This window comes from Lathamus discolor, chromosome 2 (genome assembly GCF_037157495.1).
Source record: "Lathamus discolor isolate bLatDis1 chromosome 2, bLatDis1.hap1, whole genome shotgun sequence".
NCBI classification, from domain to species: domain Eukaryota; kingdom Metazoa; phylum Chordata; class Aves; order Psittaciformes; family Psittacidae; genus Lathamus; species Lathamus discolor.
This window is the reverse complement of record NC_088885.1, coordinates 151,038,295-151,060,364: the sequence shown is the minus strand read 5'-3', so window position 1 is coordinate 151,060,364 and position 22,070 is coordinate 151,038,295. Positions and strand designations below refer to the sequence as shown.

General features: G+C 36.3%; 1 protein-coding gene across 3 annotated transcripts in view; it reads left to right on the top strand.

Annotated features, from left to right (window-relative positions):
• The window catches only part of ASAP1 (ArfGAP with SH3 domain, ankyrin repeat and PH domain 1), a 150,582-nt gene that overhangs the window by 92,301 nt on the left and 36,211 nt on the right, over positions 1–22,070 (top strand). For all 3 annotated transcript variants that reach the window (XM_065668961.1, XM_065668959.1, XM_065668960.1), the window contains 11 exons: positions 421–506; positions 1,269–1,344; positions 2,167–2,253; positions 8,359–8,459; positions 8,877–8,946; positions 10,015–10,102; positions 10,623–10,671; positions 16,823–16,986; positions 18,536–18,669; positions 19,687–19,778; positions 20,567–20,753. In XM_065668961.1, coding sequence (XP_065525033.1) covers positions 421–506; positions 1,269–1,344; positions 2,167–2,253; positions 8,359–8,459; positions 8,877–8,946; positions 10,015–10,102; positions 10,623–10,671; positions 16,823–16,986; positions 18,536–18,669; positions 19,687–19,778; positions 20,567–20,753 — 1,134 coding nt within the window. The remainder of the gene's footprint in view (positions 1–420; positions 507–1,268; positions 1,345–2,166; positions 2,254–8,358; positions 8,460–8,876; positions 8,947–10,014; positions 10,103–10,622; positions 10,672–16,822; positions 16,987–18,535; positions 18,670–19,686; positions 19,779–20,566; positions 20,754–22,070) is intronic.

Sequence of the window (22,070 nt, the reverse complement as noted above, 5' to 3'; positions counted from 1 at the left end):
CTTTCTGAAGCCTTTTAAAATTCCTATTGAAGTTATGAATGATAGTGATACATTGGTGCCATAAAGCTGCTTTTTATATTAATAGTCCTCTATATTACATTTTAGTTGTGAGTACTTTATTGCATAGTATTTACATTTTTAGAATATGCCAGTAATTACTGCATTAAAAAAGGGACATCTTAAGACAACTGTAAAAGATGAAACTTTTTCCTGAATCTGTTGCATGTGTTTGGGGTGTTTGAATTTCTTGAGAATGGCCAAATAAATTGTTAAACTGTGGTGGACTGGTGGCTTATGAGTCAGCGCCCTGCTTAAACACAGAGAGATAGTTAATTCATTGAGCAAATGATGTTTTATTGATTAAAAACTGTTGTTGGTAATTACTCCTCATAACCTTCATGTTTTTCACTGTCTGTACAGTATCTTATTAAGGTTAATGAAATAAAGACCAAAAAGGGTGTGGACCTTCTGCAGAACCTGATTAAGTATTACCATGCACAATGCAAGTAAGTGTAAGGCATTCAAGCTTTACTTACCATTTCCTTTTTTACGTATATGTTTGTTTCATTTTGTTTTGAGTTTGCTTTGGTTGCATGAAGAATTTCTGTATCATAATTGTAATCTACCAGGTGTCTGCACCTTCATCTTACTGTAGTCAGTCAATAGAGAGTATGAGAGTGAGTGACTGGGGTAGGGGAGTGATGGAGAAAGAGGCCAAGGGAAGACCTCACATGTTGCATTCAGGATTAATCTTAGTTCATGAGGCATAGATCTAGAAAGTAATTTTAGGAATAGCTTCTTTATTCTATCTGTTAGTTTTTAGGGTTTATGTAAAATTTAAAACCATTGTGACAGCCAATGATTTCTTTCAAATTCCGTGATGTGCAACTGTCAAGTTACAACCTTGTCATCAGTAGAACCACAGAGGCAAATGTACAGGAACTTAGGTTAAACACAGGAAAAAGGTTTTAGAAATTGCAAAGGGGAAGCATGTTGACTAGCAGGGGTAAAAATAATCTAAACTATATTCTTCCTAATTTGATAATTGTTAAAGTCACAGTAGTGTATCTCCACCCCTGAAAGGTATTGTAGTTTAAAATTACTAGGAAGGCTGGTTTTGTTGCAGGTTTGTTGTTGGTTTGTTTGTGAACATGGAGGAGCTGGATAAGTTTTATTGGGTTTTGTTTGTTGTTTTTTTCCCAAGACAGTCCACTTTGTGTTATGAATTATACGTATTCCTAATAAATCACAGGTATTTTTCAATATAGTTTTTTCCAGGATGGCTTGAAAACAGCTGATAAACTTAAACAATATATTGAAAAGTTGGCTGCTGACCTGTATAATGTAAGTTTACTTATAAGTAGTTTCATGTCTGAAAATTGGAATATTTTGTTTATATAAATACATTTTAGATATGACTGTAAGGGTGTATATTACATTTGTATCTTAAAAATGCAAAGTGTGTTCTTTGTATATAGCTGGACTAAGGAAAAAACATCTTGTCTATCTTAAACTTTCTATTCTGTTTTTACAGTTATTAGAAGAAGTAGCTTTCATTCTATTACTAATTTAATGTTGCATTAAAATAAAACCAGTTCAGAGTCTGAATTGGATTACATTGTTAGCACCAATTTTAGCTACCTCTTAAATTTCTAAAAACCAAACCGCTTGATGAGAGCAGTGCAGTTTTTAAGTGAATTAACTTGTGATGTTCATTTGAGGCAAGTAATAATGTGGAATCAAAACCCGCTTGTCACCCAAGTGCTTTTGTATTCTATAATCAGAATTATAATAATCCCATTTGCTATTGTAGTTTGTGGCTAAATTAAACTGTATTTTCATTCCTTAAATCATCTGTCAAGCTTATTGGAGTTATTTAATTAATATTTCAGAAACTAATTTAGTTGCGTTAGATATGGTGAGCCATTAAAGCCTCATGGAACACAGCATGCAGAGTACATTCATTTTAGCTTGCTTTTCAAGTAATGTGTGCATAGAATGTGAACACAGAAGAATGGACTAGTCCATGAAGATACTCTCAGATATTACAGAAGCACAGAGTAGTTGAGCTTTTTTTTTTTAGGACATCTAAACCCGTACATTCCAATGCGTAAAAGAAATGAAAGTTGTAGCCAAAAAGCATATAATGACAATCTCTTTCCATAGATAAAGCAGACACAAGATGAGGAAAAGAAACAGCTTACTGCCCTTCGTGATTTGATAAAATCTTCTCTGCAGCTTGATCAAAAGGAGGTAAATCATTTAGACACATTATTCTCAGAGATAATGTGAATTTATTAATTATGTCTTCAGAAATTGGTTCAATTTGTGTACTTACTGGTTCGGAAGAGTTGGACTTTGAACATTATGGCAAAACTAATATGTAGAGTGTTCAACTATATATCAACAGATTATAATTTTAGATTAATTCTATGTTTCCATTTTGTGTGTAAAGAAATTGTTCCTTTTTTGTGCACTTTTTTAATGTACTGCAAGAATAGTTGTAATGGGTCAGATAAATTCTTCATCTAGCCTAGGATCATGTCCTTGACAATGATAAAGAATGAGAGTTCAGGAAAAAATACAGATGGGTGGAATGCACACTTCTTTGTTCTGTCCTGCCATCCCCAGCCAGAATGTGTCCAGGATTTTCCTGACCTATGCGATCCTGACTAAGCCACAATTACGTATGGTTTCCGTATTGCTGTTCATCTGCCAACTCATGTGGATTTTGTGCTGCTGTTCTACTTCCCAAATGCCTTTTGCTAATACTGGACTGTAAGGAAGAAAATCTGTATGTTAACCAGATAGCAGTGGCTGAGTCAGGGCACTTAAAAATACATCATCAGTTGCACTGGTATCAGAGGGAAGGGGCAATATGCAGTGTGCATTGCAGATGTACTGGAATACTCGTTTTTGACTAGGAGATAGATATAATGTACATCCCAGCTTTTACCTGAGATAATAATGTGACTTTTTCCAAATCTAGTGCCTGAGAGTCAGAAATACTGAGTATGCCATGGTAAAGCTGAGTGTTGGGGAGGGGCAGGGCTTTCCTTTAGGAAAAGATTGATTTACTCAAGAGAAAACTGAACATAGGGTAAGCAAACATTAGCATTTGCTAGGTGTCTGCTCAGCTGATTAAATATTTAGAATAAAGATTCATATTTAATAATAATTAAACATTAAACAGATGCCATTTTGCTGCATATACATGATCATCCACATACCTGATGGGACATTGCTGCTGATACCAAATATACATGAAAATATGTACCAAAGGTACTATGTCAGCCAAGTTTCCAACAGCAATTACTAATGGATTCTTAGAGTAAAATGTAGACTACCCCAGAATACCTTCCCGTTAGTATTTTGACTGTCATTGCAGTCTCTCCACTACCTGATGGATTTCCTGTCTTTGAATGTGTGCAGTCACTTTTTGAAGCAGTGTAAATGATCACCTTCTGTTACAGCTGTATCTTACCCACCACTACATGATGTGTAGAAAAGTCGTAACATTGACTTGCTTTTTGACCAGTGCTTAGTGCAGCGAAGGTGGTGTATGTAATTTAATCAATTTTAAAGCTATAACCATATCATCCTGGTTTTGAATCTTCATTGTCAACTCATAGTATCTCACTTTTCCCCTCTACATCGCTTTGCATTTCTTTATGCTGATCTTCACTTGCTGTTTATTGTCTTGAGGTCTTTGAGAAATTCTTGTCAGCCTTTGTTGGGAAGCTTGAATAATTTAATACCATCTAGCAAAGTTTGGCAGTTGACTGTTCACCCTTTTCCAAATTGTTTTAGTGTTACACACCAGATGTGCTGGCACAACTTTCTGTGAAACTCAATTGTTTGTTTCCTGCTTCTTAGGTCATCTGAGGACTTTTCTCTTGTCCTGTAGCAATGTAATTCTTTACCTTCCCTAAGGAACACTAAGTGCCCACTGAAAGTCCAGGTACACTGTATGAGTCTGCCTCTTGCTAATTCCTTCAGAGAACTCCAGGATGCTTTTGAGACATAACTATTATGTACAAAAGCTGCACTGATTTTTCCAGTGTATGTTATAGTAAATGTACTCTTAAAAGTAGTTTTTGTTAACCTTCCTTATGTGGTGTGAAGGTTACTAAATCTTTCCTAGAATTCTTTTGGAACTTCTTCATAAGTAGGACTTTGGTAACCGGGGCAAGTAAGTATTTGTATGGGCTTTCCTGTAATTTAGTAGGTAGCACATTGTGATTATGGCTTGAAGGTGGAATTACAATTAATAGGGAATGACTGAGTAATTCCTTATAGTGAGTTGGTGTGGTTTTTTTATTCTTTTGAATGCTTGCCTATGTGTGCTTTCGTAATGTAGATGTACATTATATAGCAAATAAACCTTAGCCAGAAGGCTGTTCCTTTCCCTGCACTTTCAATCATTTCATTCTGAAGGACAGCACAGCCTTACCCTGTATTGTCCATAGTTTTCAGAATTTCTTTGTCACAGATGATGACAGGAGCACTACAGCGCACCTTTGAATAGATCCCAATTTACTGTAGACCTGCCAGTCCTATCTAGTACTCAGTTTTCCCATATCTCATATTCTACAGTCTTTCCCAGAGCTCTGCTTGGCACTTCTTTTCCTTCCATCTGTGCGTATGAACCTACTAGATGTCTTCCATAATACTTGCAGAGCTTCGCATACATGTGTTACATTTGTAGTCTCCCCAGTATCTAAATCACTCTGAATATAACTTGTGCTCATTCTCCATCGTCATCCCCGAAAGTTGAACAGAGAACATTAAATTTCAAGAGCTATTTGGAAATTCTGAAGTGTTTTTATGAATCAATTCTGAACACACAGAAGAACAAGACCTCCTCTGTTCTCGTGTACCTTTTTCTTCTACAAGCTGATTATCTGGGAAGCAAAGAAAAACACTTCCTTCTCTTCTGTCTGTAGAGTAAGTTCAAGCTCTTGCGTAATCAACCAGCTCTTGGAAATAAAGTAGGACAAGTGGGTTATTCTTCAGTGCTGTGTATTGTACATACATGGCTGCATACAGGACAGCTCAGGTTGCTCATAGAGTGTTATGAGGTGGAATAACTAAATGAAATACGTGTCTAAGTTTCACAATTTGACTTGTTTAATTTTTATGTTTTAAGTTAGGTTACCTTCCACCAAAACAGAATAATTGTATTTTATTTAGTTTTGTAATAGAGTAGCTTCAGAGGCATTACCAGAATCAACTATGCAGCTTTTTTAATAGTGTAGACAAATCCTAAGGCTCCTGAAAAACATGTGTGTTTACATGTATGTTAGCTATGTAAAAAAGTTGTAGTGTTTGGCTTGAAAGGAATTGAATTGTGTCCTAGAAGAACAAGGAGCAATACTGTGATTCTCAGATATTCAGACAAATCAGGAGAGAGAGTGAGATGTGCTGTAATGAAAGAATCTACTGTTTTGGATAAAATAACCATTTGATCACATGGATGTTCAAGTGTCTGTTTCAAAATCAACGTGATGACTTTCATGAGTTCCGTGAGTCAGAACAGAATGATGCTGGCAGATACTGAGGAGGCTGATAAAACAATGTCTCTGTTGCTTAGGTATTTAATGTTTAAATCCTGAAATAGCATGCCAGTAGTCATCACTCCTTTGCTAAGTGGCAATGAAACTTGACACAGGGCCTGAATTTCACCAGTTACCTCTCCATCACTATGCATATCTGAATCTTCAAGTATGTAAAGTTGGGCTTTACACAGTGACAGATGGCTTGGTTGATTGTGATTAAGAATACATTTTCCCCCTTATATTTAGTGCATTATAATCTCACAGTTGGAAAATTTATGGATTAATGGAAATATCAAAGAATATGAAATGAAAGGGATTTTCTCTGGTGGATTTGTAAGGATTCAGAAGTACTCTTATCAAAAATTACTTTGGCAGGGGAACAATTTGAAACACTAAAATTGAGGCCCTGTTGGTGTGTAGCTTTAAGTTTCTTTTGCACCTTTGTGCAAGACAAGGAAGTTGAAACTAGTGATTTCTGTCCAAACTAAATTCTGCCACCCTTAACCTCTTTGGAGTTGCCATTAGGTGAGAGTTCGTGCCCATCCCAGGTTGACCTGCTGTCCCAGATGACAAATGATTCCTGTATAGGTGTTAAATCTATTTAACATTTAGGATGCTTTTGAGTTTAGAATAATATGTATGGAAAAACCACTCTTCAGCACCCATCCTTTCATTCAGGAAAAAAAACACTAATGTACTAAAACCCTACACTTGCTCAAGGTCTTATAATGCAACTCTTGTTTCACTCTTGCATGCATTGAAGGTGTTTATTTAGCATTATGGACATCTGTAACGCTCGTGCACGTTGTTCTGCAGACCTGTCCCTCCCTTGCTGAAATCTATGCAATTACCTGGCTCTTTGAAAAGCACATCTTGATGGTCTTTGAATCTTGGGTTGTGCTGAAATGCTAAAGCTGTAGCATTGCTGTGTGAAGTACAATTTAACGGTGGCTCTGTTACCTGCAATGTCTCTTGTGGGTGCTATCTACTGTCTTGGAATTAATTTAGGGCAGTTTCTGCGCAAGAATTACCTGACTTTGTAGAACTACTATGGGTTATAGTTTTGGGGGAAATATTTTAAGGAGCACTAATATAACTTCAATTGTATGAAGTATTTATTTTGCATGTTGAAGAGTGCTTATGCATCTAAGAAGCTGAAATATTAAAGGAAACCAGGCCTTAAATACAGTCTTCTATTCCCTATTTTTGTATGCTAATTATGGGTACACATGTAAGTTAGCAGCTCTAAGTTGAATGTAGCTAGTGTTTAGAATCATGTTTCATGTCTGTTTTCTTGATTCTTTCTTTATGTTTTGATATCTTTCCTCAAATCTCCATCTGATGGACTCTTTGAAACAGGAATTATATCTCATTTCCTTTTTTCCTAAGCTAATACAAATAGGAGGTTTGAAATACACTTGTAATAAAAAAGCTGCTTATTGTGGTAGCGTAAACATGGCACATTGCACACAACCATTGTGCTGCTTCCAGCAACAGCTGCCGGTTTTACCAAACGCTTCTCTCAACTCCCATTATGAATTTGTTACCAAATGAAAAAACAGTTGTAAGGACACTGAATAAAATAGGAGGGAGTAATCTTCAGTATATATTGGTTATGGTAATTGTAAGAAACTGCTTTGTGAGAGAAAAGGTTATTGCCAAGGGAGTAATGGAACTTCTTTTGATCTTTTTGCTGGATTTTGTCAGATATTTTGCAGATAAATGTGTCACAGCTACATTTAAAACTGTGTCAATGTGTCCTTAATGGTATCGTTTTATATACACTTGCAAAAAATTAAAAGCTAACTTTGAGCCTGATATTTTTCAATGGAAGGAAATTCAGAATTGGCTCCGGTTTGGTGGAGGATGCAGTATAGCTATCACTTTAGACAATTTAAATGTATTGAAGAGTGGAAGACATTTAATAAGAATTGATCCTTCAGTCATCTTAATTGCTTTTTAATCCAATGTCATATATACAAGGTTGCACAGATTCTATTATGATGTTTTGTTACTTGATGAGAAAAGACACCAGTGTGCCTAAGAGTCATTTTTGCCTTCTTTCTAGTACTGTTGTTAGAATGGAGAATTGTTTTACTAGATATGGGGACTATATGATTTATGTTCAAGGAACATGGTTTTTAAATAAAATAATAATTCTTGTTTTAAATTATTTGCTTTCTCTTCCCTCTGTTCCTTTTGCCTTTCGTGATCGAAGTCTAGGAGAGTAAGTCAATGTTTTAATGAACTTTGGGGGATCTGTTTTTGCTGATGTGCTTATAACAAGTTAATCTGTTTCACTCAATTGTTTCACTAGATCAGGCCAAAAGCAGTTGACTTCATGCACTAAACCTCATGATTTATATGCATATTTTTTAATTGGATTAAAACCCCCAGTGATGATTAGTATCTGATTCTGGTTTATAGATGTGTTTTTCTGTATATATGCATGCTATATTCTGTTGCTTTCTTTTTGCAATTTTATCATAGCATTTTACTCTTTAACTATAAGATTATACAGTATTTCTGAATTTTAAAAGTCATTATTTTGAGATGAATATTTGCCTAATGAAGTAACTGAATCTTGAACATGCAGTTAGTTCAGGATCAAGTGATGTTAAAGCAAGCTCTCCTATGGGTGTAAACTACATTCAGTAGGAGTTCTCTCTCTTTAAATCTTTATGAATTTGTAGAGTTGTGGCAGAGAAGAGAAATAAAGTAAAATAGGCTTAAAGATTAGGAAAACTTACTATGCATATAAGGAAACGTTAATTTTTTTTTCCTTTTTTTTTTTTTTTAGGATTCGCAGAGCAGGCAAGGAGGATATAGTATGCATCAGCTGCAGGGAAATAAGGAATATGGCAGTGAGAAGAAAGGTTATCTTTTAAAGAAGAGTGATGGGTATGTTCTTGGAGCGCATTGTACGTAGTGAGAACTCTTACCATGGTTATGCACTGATTTTATTGTTTTCTACTGTGGGTGCTTAAGGCACATACTCCTAAGTGCCACAAGTACTCAAGAATTTCACAGTTCAAATCTGAACGCAGATTTGAGTTTCATATGATAAATGCAAAAAGCATGTCAAGCAATCGTAAAAACCAAAGTCATATTAAAAAGAAAGCTATTGTCTTTATGAGTCTCTGCAAAGTGATTAAGACCTGTCATAAGTTTCTGATTTGCTTTTGGTGAGGCATTTAGTAAAATTTTGACTGCATCTGTTTGTTTCTCAAGGCTAATCTTCTCAAAATGTCAATGGGATGAACATGCGTTTTGAAGTCATGTCTAGTTACTGAATTTGTTGTTGGTGTTCTTCTGTAGGTTAAGAAAAGTATGGCAAAGAAGGAAGTGCACTGTTAAAAATGGAATTCTTACCATATCACATGCAACGGTAAGTTATTTTTATGCCTTTTTATTAAAATAGTAAATTAACATTATCCTTTCCTAGTGAATCTGCTGTTGTTAGTCTACTATTACAAAAAATATGCCATTTCTGCTTCTGACTGTTGAAGTTCTGTGGATTGCCAGAAGTTGGAGACAGATTTATGCAAGCACTGTTCCACTTGCTCTGTTGAATTCTTTGCTAATTGTCTGCTGACCACTAGTGGGAACTTCAGGTTAAATGGTAACAGGTACATCTGTTCTTACTACACCTTTAAGATATAGGATGAGATTCAGCTGAATAGAGTGAAGTGGCTGCAGCATAGCTGTCTGCATCAGAGCAAGATACTGCAGACTCCTCTCCTAGCCACTGGAGGGCTGGTCAATGCACTCAAAGGAGTCTGGATAGACTTGACCAGATGTCTTTGTATAAACTCACTTTTGGCTGTTGGCTGTACTGGAAGACCAATAATTAGCTCATACATAGATGTCATAGATGTCATAGATGTTTTATTCCTACATAGGATGTTAACTGTTTAAAACATTTTAATGCCTACACATTCATTTTGTAAAAGAAATTAAAATTGTTCAACTAAGCAGAGTGAGAAAATGAGGCTAAAGGCTGGTTTGAAGTTAATTTCAAAACTTCCTGTGGGCTCCATGAAGTAAGTGAACTCTTCTTTAGCCTTCTAAAATGTCTTCAGTTATTTCCCCCACTGTTGTAGCTTATGACAGTTGATTTAATACTTGCTGTAATGAAAAACTGCATAATATTTTTACCATTGGTTTATGAAATACAAGTAAACCTTCAGTATTAGCATATTCTAAATTTAGGTTTATTCCTTTAATTCCTTTCAAATAGTCAGGAAGGGTTGCCATGAAAATTTTAACCTTGTTTAGATTTAGCAATCTGACCATTCTGAGAGGCCAGCTCAAAGTCATGCAGGTCTCAAGCGTTTTGAGGGTGTACATGTATGCATGCCCACACTTTAAATTAATATCATATATACCTGCTCCCAGAAAAGAAAAATAATCCTAAATCAAGACATTTTAAAAGTAAAATAAATTTTCTTTTTAGTCCAACAGGCAACCAGCTAAACTGAATTTATTGACCTGCCAGGTGAAGCCAAACGCTGAAGATAAGAAGTCTTTTGATCTAATATCACGTATGTAGCAATTTTAGTACTGCCTTGCACTGTTATTGCCAAATGCATTCTTGCCAAAAATGTCATTACAAGATAGTTTGAGTATAAATAAAGCTATAGTTCAAAATTCAGGTCTGTATCCGGATACATGCAGTGCTTCACAAGTGTGCAGATCTCTTCAGTTTTGAAGATGGGTTCAATGGACAAATGAACAAAAGATGTCTCGTGTGTGATATAAATACTGTGACAAAGTTTTGTTTCAAAAGGGCAAAATTTGACTCATGCTTATTTTTCATATTTCTAAACATAGCACTTTTGAAATATGTATATAAATCAAAATTGACTTATTCCATCTTTCTCTGTTTTTTCTTTTCCCTTGGAATTGTTTTCCGTAGCTACGAATTAAGTATTAATGGTGCTGCTTAATTGCAATTGCTCTTCAAGGCTTTGGTTGCCAAGTAGGTTTTAGTAACCTACTAAATATGTAGCTGTTTTAGAATTTATCATGTACCAAATGAAAGTATGTATTTATTCATTTCAGATAACAGAACATACCACTTTCAAGCAGAAGATGAACAGGAATACGTAGCGTAAGAACACTTCTAATTTTTCAAGTTTGTTTTGCCATGAGGGCTGTATAAAAATAACACCTAACGGTGGAAATACATTTCTCAGTTAATCATAGAATCATAGAATGGTTTAGGTTGGAAAGGACCTTAAGATCATCTAGTTCCAACCCCCAGTAATGCAGAAGTTGTGCCTACGCTTGTAAATCTGTAAATGTAAACTATTTTGTGCCCACTACAGGGCTCTTTGAAAACCTTGTAACACTAAAAGCAAAACAAAATCCAACCAACCAAACCCCCATTTAGGTCGTGTACCCTGCCAGCACATGGTTTATGTGCAGTTGCTTGGCAGATACAGTAGATCAGGTTATTAAGGGGCAAATGAAATGTTTTCTAATTGCTCTTAAACCTTCTGTGTCAACCTCTTTTTTTGCCTTTACTACTTTTCCTCCTGATCTTACCTTTTCCTTTAAATTAAAAATAATAAATAGATAAAAGGTCTCCATATAACACAAAGGTGATGCATCTTTTGTACAGTAGGCCTAGAAATAAACAGACCTCTGAGATCTGTGTACTTCAGGATCCAGTAAATTGCTTCGTTAATGTGTGTTTCCAACCAGATTATTCCCTTTAAAACAATCTTTCTTCCTGCTGGACCAGAACTACTTCTTGCCTGAGAGCTATGTACTGCTTTTTTTCCTCCTGAATATTTCTCTCTGTTATCAAACATGAGTTGTGCAGGAAGTTACAAGCTTATCACCTGACAGCTCTAGAGAAGAAAGCAGCAAGCCTGAGCCTTCCAGGCTGCTTCATTCTTCAGGACTGTTGTGCTCTTTTGTTACATGCGTATATTCTAATGGAAGATGGTGTTGCTCCATGTGGATTTTAAAGGAGCAAGGAATGCTGGCAGGGTATTTCAGTTGTTTGGTAGTGTTGGGAGGCAGTGGCATTGACAGTTCAACGCTGGGAGACATTGGTAAAATGAGGAGGCTGAGGAATTCTTTGCCATGCAGCTGCTTGCTTCCAGAGTCTCCCACAACTCTGTGGTGGCTCTTAGAGTGCGAGGCCGACCTGCTAGTCATGCTTAGTGCAGTCATTCTGGAACTTAATTATTCCAGTAATGTTCTCAGTCAAGAAGAAAACACTGTTATTTCTGATCAGTAATGGATTTGATGAGTCATAATGTTTTGTGTCTCTGCCATAAATTAGATTTTACTAATTTGTTGATTTAAAAGGTCAAGGGTTTTGTTTGTTTTAATGCATGAGCAAGGTGGGGAGAATACATTAGTGATGTACTTCTGATTGGCAGGTCTATCAGTTCAGTTTAGCTAGCTTTCTGTTGGCCTGTTTTGAAATTCCAGGCTGGTTTTGTTTCCCGTTAAAAGCATAGTTTCCATTTGTTTACCACTGATGTCTGGTTTATCACTTCAAAGTCCAGTGGCTGAAAAAATAGCTTATACTGGAGTACAGAATCATAGAGTATCTCAAGTTGGAAGGCACCCATCAGGATCATCAAGTCCGACTCATTGCTCCTCACAGGACTTCCTAAAACTAAACCATATGACTGAGAGCATCATCTGGATGCTCCTTGAGCTCTGACAGTTTCAGTGCTGTGACTGTGTCCCCGGGGGCCAGCCTGTTCCAGTGACCAACCACCCTCTTGGTGAAGAACCTTTTCCTGATGTCCCATCTGAACTTCCCCTAGTGCAGCTTCATCCTGTTTCTTTGTGTCCTACCCCTGGTCACCAGAGAAAGGAGATCAGCTCCTCCTCGCTGCAGCTGCATGAGGAAGGTGTTGACTGCGATGAAGGCACTCCTCAGCCTTCTCTTCCCCAGGCTGAGCAAACCAGGTGACCTCAGCTGCTTGTCCTAAGTCTTGCCCTGGGGCCTTTCACCATCTTGGTTGCCCTGCTCTGGACACAGTCTACTAGTCTGATGTCCTCTTTATACTGAGACATCTAAAACTGCACACAGTACTCAAGGTGGGGCCACACCAGTGCAGTGCACAGTGGAGTGTAGCATCTTAATGCTGATGCAAGTTTAAAAAGTTTTGTTTGGCTGAAGAGACATTATTTGCATCCAAGTGCTGAAATACATGCACACAAACTAAGTGTATTTTGCCCATATTGGCACTGTAAGCCACATTCAAAAAGGTATTGTAATGCTACTCAGACAAGTGTTCTGCTTCAGAAGATTACTTAAGTGACCCAAGTAATGGTATCTGCTTTGAGATGCACATAGAAACTTACTTTTCTTTTTCTTTTGGGAAATTTCTGCAATATCTTTAGTTAATTGAAGTTTGTGATCCAGAATGGCTGTTAATGTGTTGATGAAAAACTACTATATAACCAAATGGTCTATTTTTCTTGTGCAGCCACTGAGTAGTCCTAAATTGCTTTATTATCTAAGGTATCATGTGAACAGCACCCTTTGACTTATAATCTTACTGATTTGAGTGTTCTGCAGGAGCTATGTGATGTAGCTCCTTGATTATAGTTGTCATCCTCTTGTTCCAGTTTTCACCTGAATTGTATATGTGTGCCTCACTGTTGACCTTTTCTTCTCCATCCTGTGTTTTGTCCACCCAATTTTAATACCGCCTGTTTTGTCTTTTTTCCTTTGTCCACCAATTAATTTTCAAATTATAGAATCATAGAATCAGAATCCTTCCAATAAATCTAAATAGAGAAAAAAAGCAAAGTTGCATTTATACTTTAGTTTAACTGACCTTGCATACATTTTCATAGTGAGCATTTGAAACTGCTTCCTAAAATAGCTTCTCAAACTAGTTAAGAATAAAACTAATAATGGTTTTAAAAAGCAGATGGTTTAAAATACAAATCAGTGAAACCTATGTTCTGTTACAGGTTTATTACTGCTTCCCCTCAAACATTGCCTTTAGTTCAATGCATTTCTTGATTATGTTTTAGTTTCTTATTTTTATTCAGCCAGCTGTCTGTTGACCTTTAATTACTGCTTTAAAGTCTCAGTGGATTTTATTAGCTTGTCTAATAGTACAGTGTGTGCAAGGGAGAGGGAGGAGGTATGTCTATGTGCATATATATATTTCTGTATATATATTTGTTTATATTATGAGAAATGTAACCTCAGATCTCTAAAAAACCAGGTTATTTTTAACATTTGCAGTAACAGGTACTTTCTACCTTGATAACTGGATATTTGATATTGGATATTTGATAATTGTGGATAGGGCCAAACATGCGCCAGATAAAACATTTTAGTTCTTTTCTACCCTCTCTGAAGCCCAAGAGTGTCTTGATTTCTGTAGGAGATGCCTGGAATACTAACAAAGCTATTCCAAATTTCTGCTATGAAGAAACACGCATCTAACTTCAGTATAGTGTTTAGCAACAGTCTTCAGATGTTTTTTACTTTGGGAATACCAAAGGAATGGGAAGGTCTTGATACTGTCTGTTGCTTCTTCCATACAAAAAAGTTGTTTCTGGATGTTGGAAAATTATTATGCTATTCTTGTTCTGTTTATGCATTTACCTGGAAATAACACTGCTGCAGTAGTGATTGTCAGAAGAGACCTAATCCTTTATTGCAAACTAAAATAACTGTTAGACTGATTGTTGTCTTGGTGGGGAGGGAAAGGAGGCGCTTTTATTGACGTAGAAATACTGGACTAATCCACCCAAAACTAACAAATACTTCTCCTTCATTGGATCCAGAAGTTACCCGTGATGCCAGATTTTTGTTTAGCTTCATGATTTTCTTCAACACTGGGAATCTCCAGCAAACAGAATGCCTTAAAGGATCATAAGACTGCAGAGATCTAGAAAGAGAAGTGTAGTAGCAGATTGGATAACCTGTTTTACTGTATTTGATAGAAGACAAAGTGATTCTGTTAAGACTAGTAAATTTTAAATTATTTGAAAGAACAATACAAAGTATTAGTAGAATCACAGAATGGTTTGGGTTGGACAGGACCTTTGTGATCATCCAGTTCCAGCCCCCTACCATGGGCAGGGGACACCTTCTGCTAGACTGGGTTGCTCAAGGCCCCATCCAACTTGGCCTTGGTATTACCAGAAGTTTTTTGACTGTTACCTTGACAATGGTGGTACAAACTAAAGCAAATACATTTGTAAAAAAACAAAGGGAAAAGGAGACTTGTACAGATAAGAAAAAGAGAAAGAACAGCACCCATAAGGCAGTTTTTCTAAACTATTGACATTGAATGAATATATTTATTGGTTTGAATTGTTTGGTTTGGGTGTACAGCCTGCCAGAAGGCCAGGTGACTGACGGAGGACCTGTATAATTAGCACCAGTCATTAAGAATGTGTCTGTTGCTGTGCTTATGTTCAATGGGCCTTGCTGCTGCTGTCTGAGGCAAGCTGACACCGCAGTGCCAAGCAGCCTTGGGCAGGGGTTCCCTCTAGCTGAGGAAGTACAACCAAAATAAGCTACTGTTCTTCCAGTTTAGAAACCCATAATATGGAAATCTGTATCAAACTAACAGCTGGCTCAGTCATGTTGTGTTTATTTTAATGGCATCTAATATTTTTTTGATTGTTCCTGCATAGTTGAGTTTTATTCAAATTCTGCCTTTTTAACAAACTAATCAAACTGTAACCCTGAAATTGTCAACAAATGTTGGAATAAATGTTGTCTGTCTGAGTTTAATGATTATTTTACTGCTTGTTTAACCAAACATTACTATAATATTAGAAGCAAGACACTGCTGCCTCTTGAGTTTGTTAATAACCTTGGATGTCATCAGAAAACTTGCAGAAGAATGCCATCTAGTGTGGGTTCTTGTATGTTATCATATAACTGGAGATAATGGAAATGCATTGTTTTCAGCAAATAAACTATGGGGCAAATTTGGTTTTAATTTGTTAAATTTATTTCATTTTTGAGGTTGATTTTTTTTAAATAATTTAAGCATTTTTTGTTTTGTGCATCCAACTTCTCAGACTATTTGTTGCCCATGAGATTTAAAAAATGTATGCATATCAAGTTATTACATACTATATATATAGTTAAGATATATATGTATAAACAGTTATATACAGTTCAAGCTGTGAATTTGTATTGCAAGATTATGTATATGAATTCCTTTCTAAAATACTTCTAAAGTTTATTTTTTCATTATTATTTCAATGAGAAATGATGAATCTCAATCTGAAGTTTGCTTAGATGACCGCAGCCATTTCAACCCCTTTCAGCAGATTGGTGATTGGAGATAATTGGGATATTGTAAACAGGAAATGTGAGGACACTGCCAGTTTAAAATAGTCCTATGTAAAAAATGTGTGCTTGCAGTAGATCTAAAATCACTGTACCTGGGAGGGTTTGTATTTTTAACTTGCAGTGCTGCCTTGCTTAGAAAAAGAGCATCTGCAACCTGCTTGTCCTTAGTGTCACTGCTTTCCCCTCTTTACTTCCACCTGGAGGGCAGCAGCCCCTGGGAGGGATTTTTTGGGTTGGTTTTCATTTAAAATATTATTGTGTAAACAAAACCTTGCAGAGCAGTTGGGAGCGGTGGGAGCCATTGTCTGAAATATTATTGAAGAGTCTTGATATGCTGCAGTCAACAGCTGCTCTTAATATTTTCTGTTAGCTCTCAGCATCGTTACTCCTCTGCCATGCTCCCTTCTTTAGCCATTTGTTGCCATGGCAGTTTTCATTAATTTGGTCATTACCATCTGACTCTCAGTGCACCAAGACCCGCATTTTGAAAGGCAACTAGCCATTAGCACATTAAAAATGTGCTTCTCTTTGAAGAGAGATGCACACTGGAGAAAGTAGTGGTTGCAATTTTCTCCTTCAGTAATGGGATAGATTTCAGGAAGATCTTAGACACCTACTTTTAAAGCAGTTAAATTTACAGGAGCTTAATGGCACCCTTTCTCTTCCACAGCGTCTGCTTTTTTGAGGAACTTGAGAACTGTGCTGCTTTGGCTTTGAATTGTTCACCAAAGGGATTTTAGAATTAAGACTTTTTTTCTTTGCCTTTTCTCATGCTTTGTTACTTTTTCTCAAATCTTTCCACCTCTCACTTTCCTTCCCCTCAGTCTCTCCCACAGTGCAATCCCTCGCTATATTCCCACTAATATTTTGTTCCTGCCAAGCTTTCTATGGTTTATAGGTTAACTTGTATTTGCGAATGCAGATCTTCATTAAGGTCTTTATCTTGTGCTAGATGGATATCAGTATTGACTAACAGCAAAGAAGAAGCATTAAATATGGCATTCCGTGGAGAGCAGAGCACAGGGGAGAACAGTTTAGAGGATCTGACAAAAGCCATTATTGATGACATACAGAGATTACCCGGAAATGAAGTCTGTTGTGATTGTGGCTCACCAGGTATCTCAATTTGTTAATGTCATCAAATTCTTGTTGGAAGCAAAGTGATTTCTTTAGAGATATGTTTGTAGAGTGCAAACTAATCTTCTAAGTGATGTGTTGATCAGTCTTCAACCTGTTTTTAAAAGAACAAATATGACTTTCATACATTAGTTCCATTTAATTCACTAAAATATTTTTGTGTGTTGTCTGTGCTTACTTCCAGCAGTTCAAGCCCCTCTGGAGTTTGAACTGTTCTTGTTGCACTGTCTCTAGATGCTTGTTGCACTTGAATGGAAGTTGCTTGGCATCACTGATCCTGTGCATGCTACTAAGTAGAAGTGAGTAATGCTTAGACAATGATTGTGGAAAAATTGACCTGGCCAGGATCTTACTTTGAGGTTTTATCTTGGCATGAGACTATTGGAACTGCAGTAGCAAAAATACCCAATCTTGTGCAAAGGATGAGACCCAGAGTCGAAATCCTCTCAGATAATATCTTCAGAAGTGCAGAGTTACAGGTTAGTTACATGTCACTTAAACCTAGACATGAGTCAAATCATCAAAGTACTACTGAACTGATATGGTAGTTGGCAGCTGCTACAGCTTTCACATCTGAAGAGATAGTTCATGAAGGTGATGTTCATTTGGAACTGAGTAGATAGTGAGTATCTTAAAGATGCTAACTGATGCAGAACTGATCCAAATAAGAAATACCTAGATAAAATATGCAAAGTGGAATATAATTTTGTCATATCCTGGAATTGGTTCATTCAGTTAGTCAATGATGTAAAGCTACAGAAATTCAGATTGCATTTCTCACTCTTCTTTTAATTTATAGTGAAGTTTTAAGCTTCACTCCTGCACCCCAGCTTGCTGCTTTAAAACTCCTGACTTAATGCTTTGTCTGTTACTATTTAAGATCAAGGAAGAGATTAATTTGAAAACATGTATGTGTCTGGAAATATGTTTGGAGCTTTTTCTTTTCCTTAAAAACTGGTCTTGCTTCTTATGTAGCATTCATAGTGTAAGATCTATTCTCACATTACATGCAGATCTCCTATCATGACAGCAATATTTTTTTTGTCCTGGACTAGCCAGCATTACTTAAATGTTCTACAACGTGTTACTGTTTTATGTATTGAAAAATGCTATAGTCAGTCTTTTATGAAGAAAGGCTATTTAAAATTTAAGACATAAAGATTAAAACTTTGTTGCCAACAGTGGAGTTTAGGAGATCTGTTCCTTTTAAGAACAGGAAGCAAAGGCCTTACTTTCTACAAGAAACAAATCCTAAATGTATTCAAATACAGTCATTCAGTATGGATTTGTACATCTGAATTCAATGCCTTTGGGACTGTCTCTAAATCTGAAAAACTTAATTCCATTGGTATCAATTTGTGGTTAAATTTGCACTGTGGTTTGGAGAAAAGTATGGAATAGTCTTAGTTTATTTCCATTTGTTAAAGCATTAAATGAGGAATCATTTCAGAATGCATTGGGATTTCTTACCACCATTGAAAAACTTTTCTTGGACTTTGATTAAATACTTTGTTTTGCAATTCTACAGATCCAACATGGCTGTCAACTAATTTGGGCATTTTAACCTGCATTGAGTGTTCTGGAATACACAGAGAAATGGGTGTCCATATTTCTCGAATCCAGTCTTTGGAATTAGACAAATTAGGAACGTCTGAACTCTTGGTAAGTTCCTTTAATTCGAATTATTTTATTCTTTTCTAGTCAGATGTTCTGGATACAGGTATCGTTCAGGTGTATAATTTACTGTTAAATTTTTTCAAGGTATGTGTTTTCCAGAATATTGTCTTCGCATTTTTGTATCTATCTTACAGGAGGTTTTTTTACTATTATGTGTTATTGATGCTTTTAACCATCTGTCACTTCTGATGTTAATTTCTGGAGGTTTTGCAGAATGAATATTGACATTAGTGCCATCAGGATTTTGCCTCTCATTAGCTGATCTTGACCTTAAATGAGAGCAGCCCAAAATCTCATGTAATTAAAGAAAATGAAAGCTAATTTAACTTGACAAGTGAGAATGACCATTGCTAATTTTGACAGAAAATTGTTAGGTGAATCTTTTAATTTTATGGAAGAAACCCTGTAACATTAAAGTTACTCAAGGAATTCGATGTGGCTACTAAAACTAAACCAATCAAACACAAAAACAAAACAAGAAACAAAGAAAGAGAAAACACAGTTACAGCAGGTTTATCTCCTCAGCTGTGTTTAGTGTGTGAGAAGACACTTGTCACAGAAACTTTGTATGGGAAAATTGAGAGAAGATAAAAGGCAGTTCTGGATTTGTGTATGGTTTAACATTAGCAGTGGAAGCATTTTTGAAATCTTGAGTTGTTTTCAAAGTTAGCAGTGATTTAAATGAAATTTTACTAAGTGTGACTTTGCAGTAGGTCCGAGCTCCTTTCCATAAGTAACTTCCTGGTTAGTGTACTAGAACTGTTTAGTGTTTGTGCTGCTAGTTAATCATTCTGTTCTTATGCTGGAGGTAGATTGTCTTCAAATACAGCAGCAATGCCTGGGATGATCAGATTCACACTTAAAAATTTTAATTCTTTTATAAATGTAATTACTATGCTTTTATTCTGCAATTTGTTGTGTTCCGTCTTTTAGCAATAGTGTGGAAAATGCACATTAATAGTCCAGGTTGTTGTATATTTTATTTTGTTTTTCTTATTGCAGCTGGCCAAGAATGTAGGAAATACTAGTTTTAATGATATTATGGAAGGGAATTTACCTAGTCCTTCACCTAAACCCACTCCATCAAGTGATATGTAAGTTTAGAATCTTTAAATTCTTTAATATTAAGTTTACTGTGGAATACATATGTGATGTAAAATGTCTTAAAGAGTAACCAAGCCAGAGGAGGGCTGGGACAGCTGAAGAAAAGGAATTTTTTTTTACTCCACTTGTGGGGTTTCTTAGAAGTACAGTCTTTTGTCATGCAGTCACATTTAAGCTACAGCTTCTTGGTGTAGAAAACTTCAGGTTTGGGTTTCAAGATTCATTATTTTGAATCTTGACAGTTTTTGAGTTTTGTAGCATCTCCTCAGGTGATAGACACAGTTGGACTAAATGACACCAGCTTCAGGTACTGTCGTGAGATGGAGATGAGCTTTTTCTTCCTTTCCCTGGTGTTGGAGCTGCACAGAGAGCATCACAGATGTTGTTTTGCCACAGAAGGCTTTTAAACCTGTTATGCTGTTTTCTAGCTCATTAAGTATTTTTCTTTTATCCTGGTTTTAGGATCTTTTTCATGCTTATCCTTTTTTTTAACAAATAGATGGGTTTCCATGAGAAATCACATTTCAGGCTTTGTTTTTCTTTGCTCTTAGTCCTCAGAGTCAGAGTAATTTTTTGTATGTAACAAGAAGGCAGGATAAAATTGAATATGTACCTTGTTTTGGGCTTGTTTGCAAGATAGACATACATTATAAAGTCTTTATCAATAGTTTTCTTCTTCCCTTCTCAGCTCCTGAATTAGGCAAGGTGACTTTAAATTTAAATCATTGACCCATTTTTCTAAGTATTTCTAAACCAAGCTTTATTTTCACACCCACAGGACTGCACGTAAAGAATTTATCACTGCTAAATATGTAGATCATAAGTTCTCCAGGAAGACTTGTGCATCTGCAGCAGCTAAACTGAGTGAATTACTTGAGGCTGTCAAATCCAGGGATTTACTTGCACTAATTCAAGTCTATGCAGAGGGGGTAGAGCTAATGGAGCCACTGTTAGAGCCTGGACAGGTAAGCTTATCAGGTAAACAAAGCAGAGTATTTTAAGTAATGCGTATTTGTAAAATGTCTGGGACTGTAGCTGCTCTCTTAGATGCTAAACCAAGAGAAATAATAACAAATTAAAATGGTAGGGTTTTCTTCCTTTCCTTAATGTGGTACCCTTGTGGGAAGGGAAGAAGTATCACTTGTCATCAAATCCTCTGAAGGACTGTGAAAGGTGATAGTAGTATCATACTGTTCTAGATGCAACTATTATGTTGAACAGCACCTGTTCTGCAGTGTGTTTCTTTAGGATAAAGCCTAGAGAAAGAGCGGGCTTGTCTTGTTAACCCTGTCTCACCTGATACCACAATCAATATCATATCTGCTTTTGAAGTAGATGCTGAAGGAACACATTAATGACTGTATGCAAGTCTCTGTTTCTCTGTGAGGAAAGAAAATACGATGTTTCATCAGAAGCTGTGAAAGCATTTACAGAAGTATAATTCCTTTCAACCAGGAAGACAGATTCGTTTATTATTTTTAATAAACTTCTGAATAGTTGATCCTTCCTCTTCCCTCTAAAGTCAGTGACAGCTTTTTGGAAAAATCAGTCCAGGTTGACCTGGAGCATCCGTGTAGAAAGAAAGCACGATGTGTAACATTTCTATAGACAGTTGCTGCTGTGTAACCAGTTGGTCAGCAATGTTTTCTCCCATTACTTTTGGACACAACTTGGAGCGATCTCAGAGAATGTTTTCAGCAAGAAATAGCTACCTTGGCAAAGGGCAGAGTGTCTGTCTGTATCAAGTGAAGGGAGTTCAGTATAGTCTCAGCACTTGAAATATCACAGAGTGCTTATCATGGAAACACATTACAAATTCTCTATCTCCAAGGTGAACTTTCTATATTTATCATCCTTAGCAGTTACCACAGAATTAGCTCCTTAGTGTTTCTCAGCTGGTACAGCCAATGATACCTAGACAGGTGTGAGCACCAACTGAAATATGGGCTGCAGTTAAGACATTTATGCCCTGTAAATTCTCTGATGTTTAATAAGTCTTTTTAGTTAAAGTTGTGATTTAAGTATGTGTACTGTAATATGTTTTTAATGCCCCTTTTGATCAGTAGGAGTTAATGAGATCTGGTTTTATATTAATTCCTCATCAACTTTGAAACTGAATTAAACAGAACTTATATTGTCATTTAAATGCATAAATGCTTGTGTTATATGTATAGAAAATGAAGTGTTATTCTGTTTAAATTCATGAAGAGAAGCCCTATATCTGGGGAGGAACAGCCCCGTGCACTAATATATGCTAGGCACTACCCAGCTGGAAAGCAGCT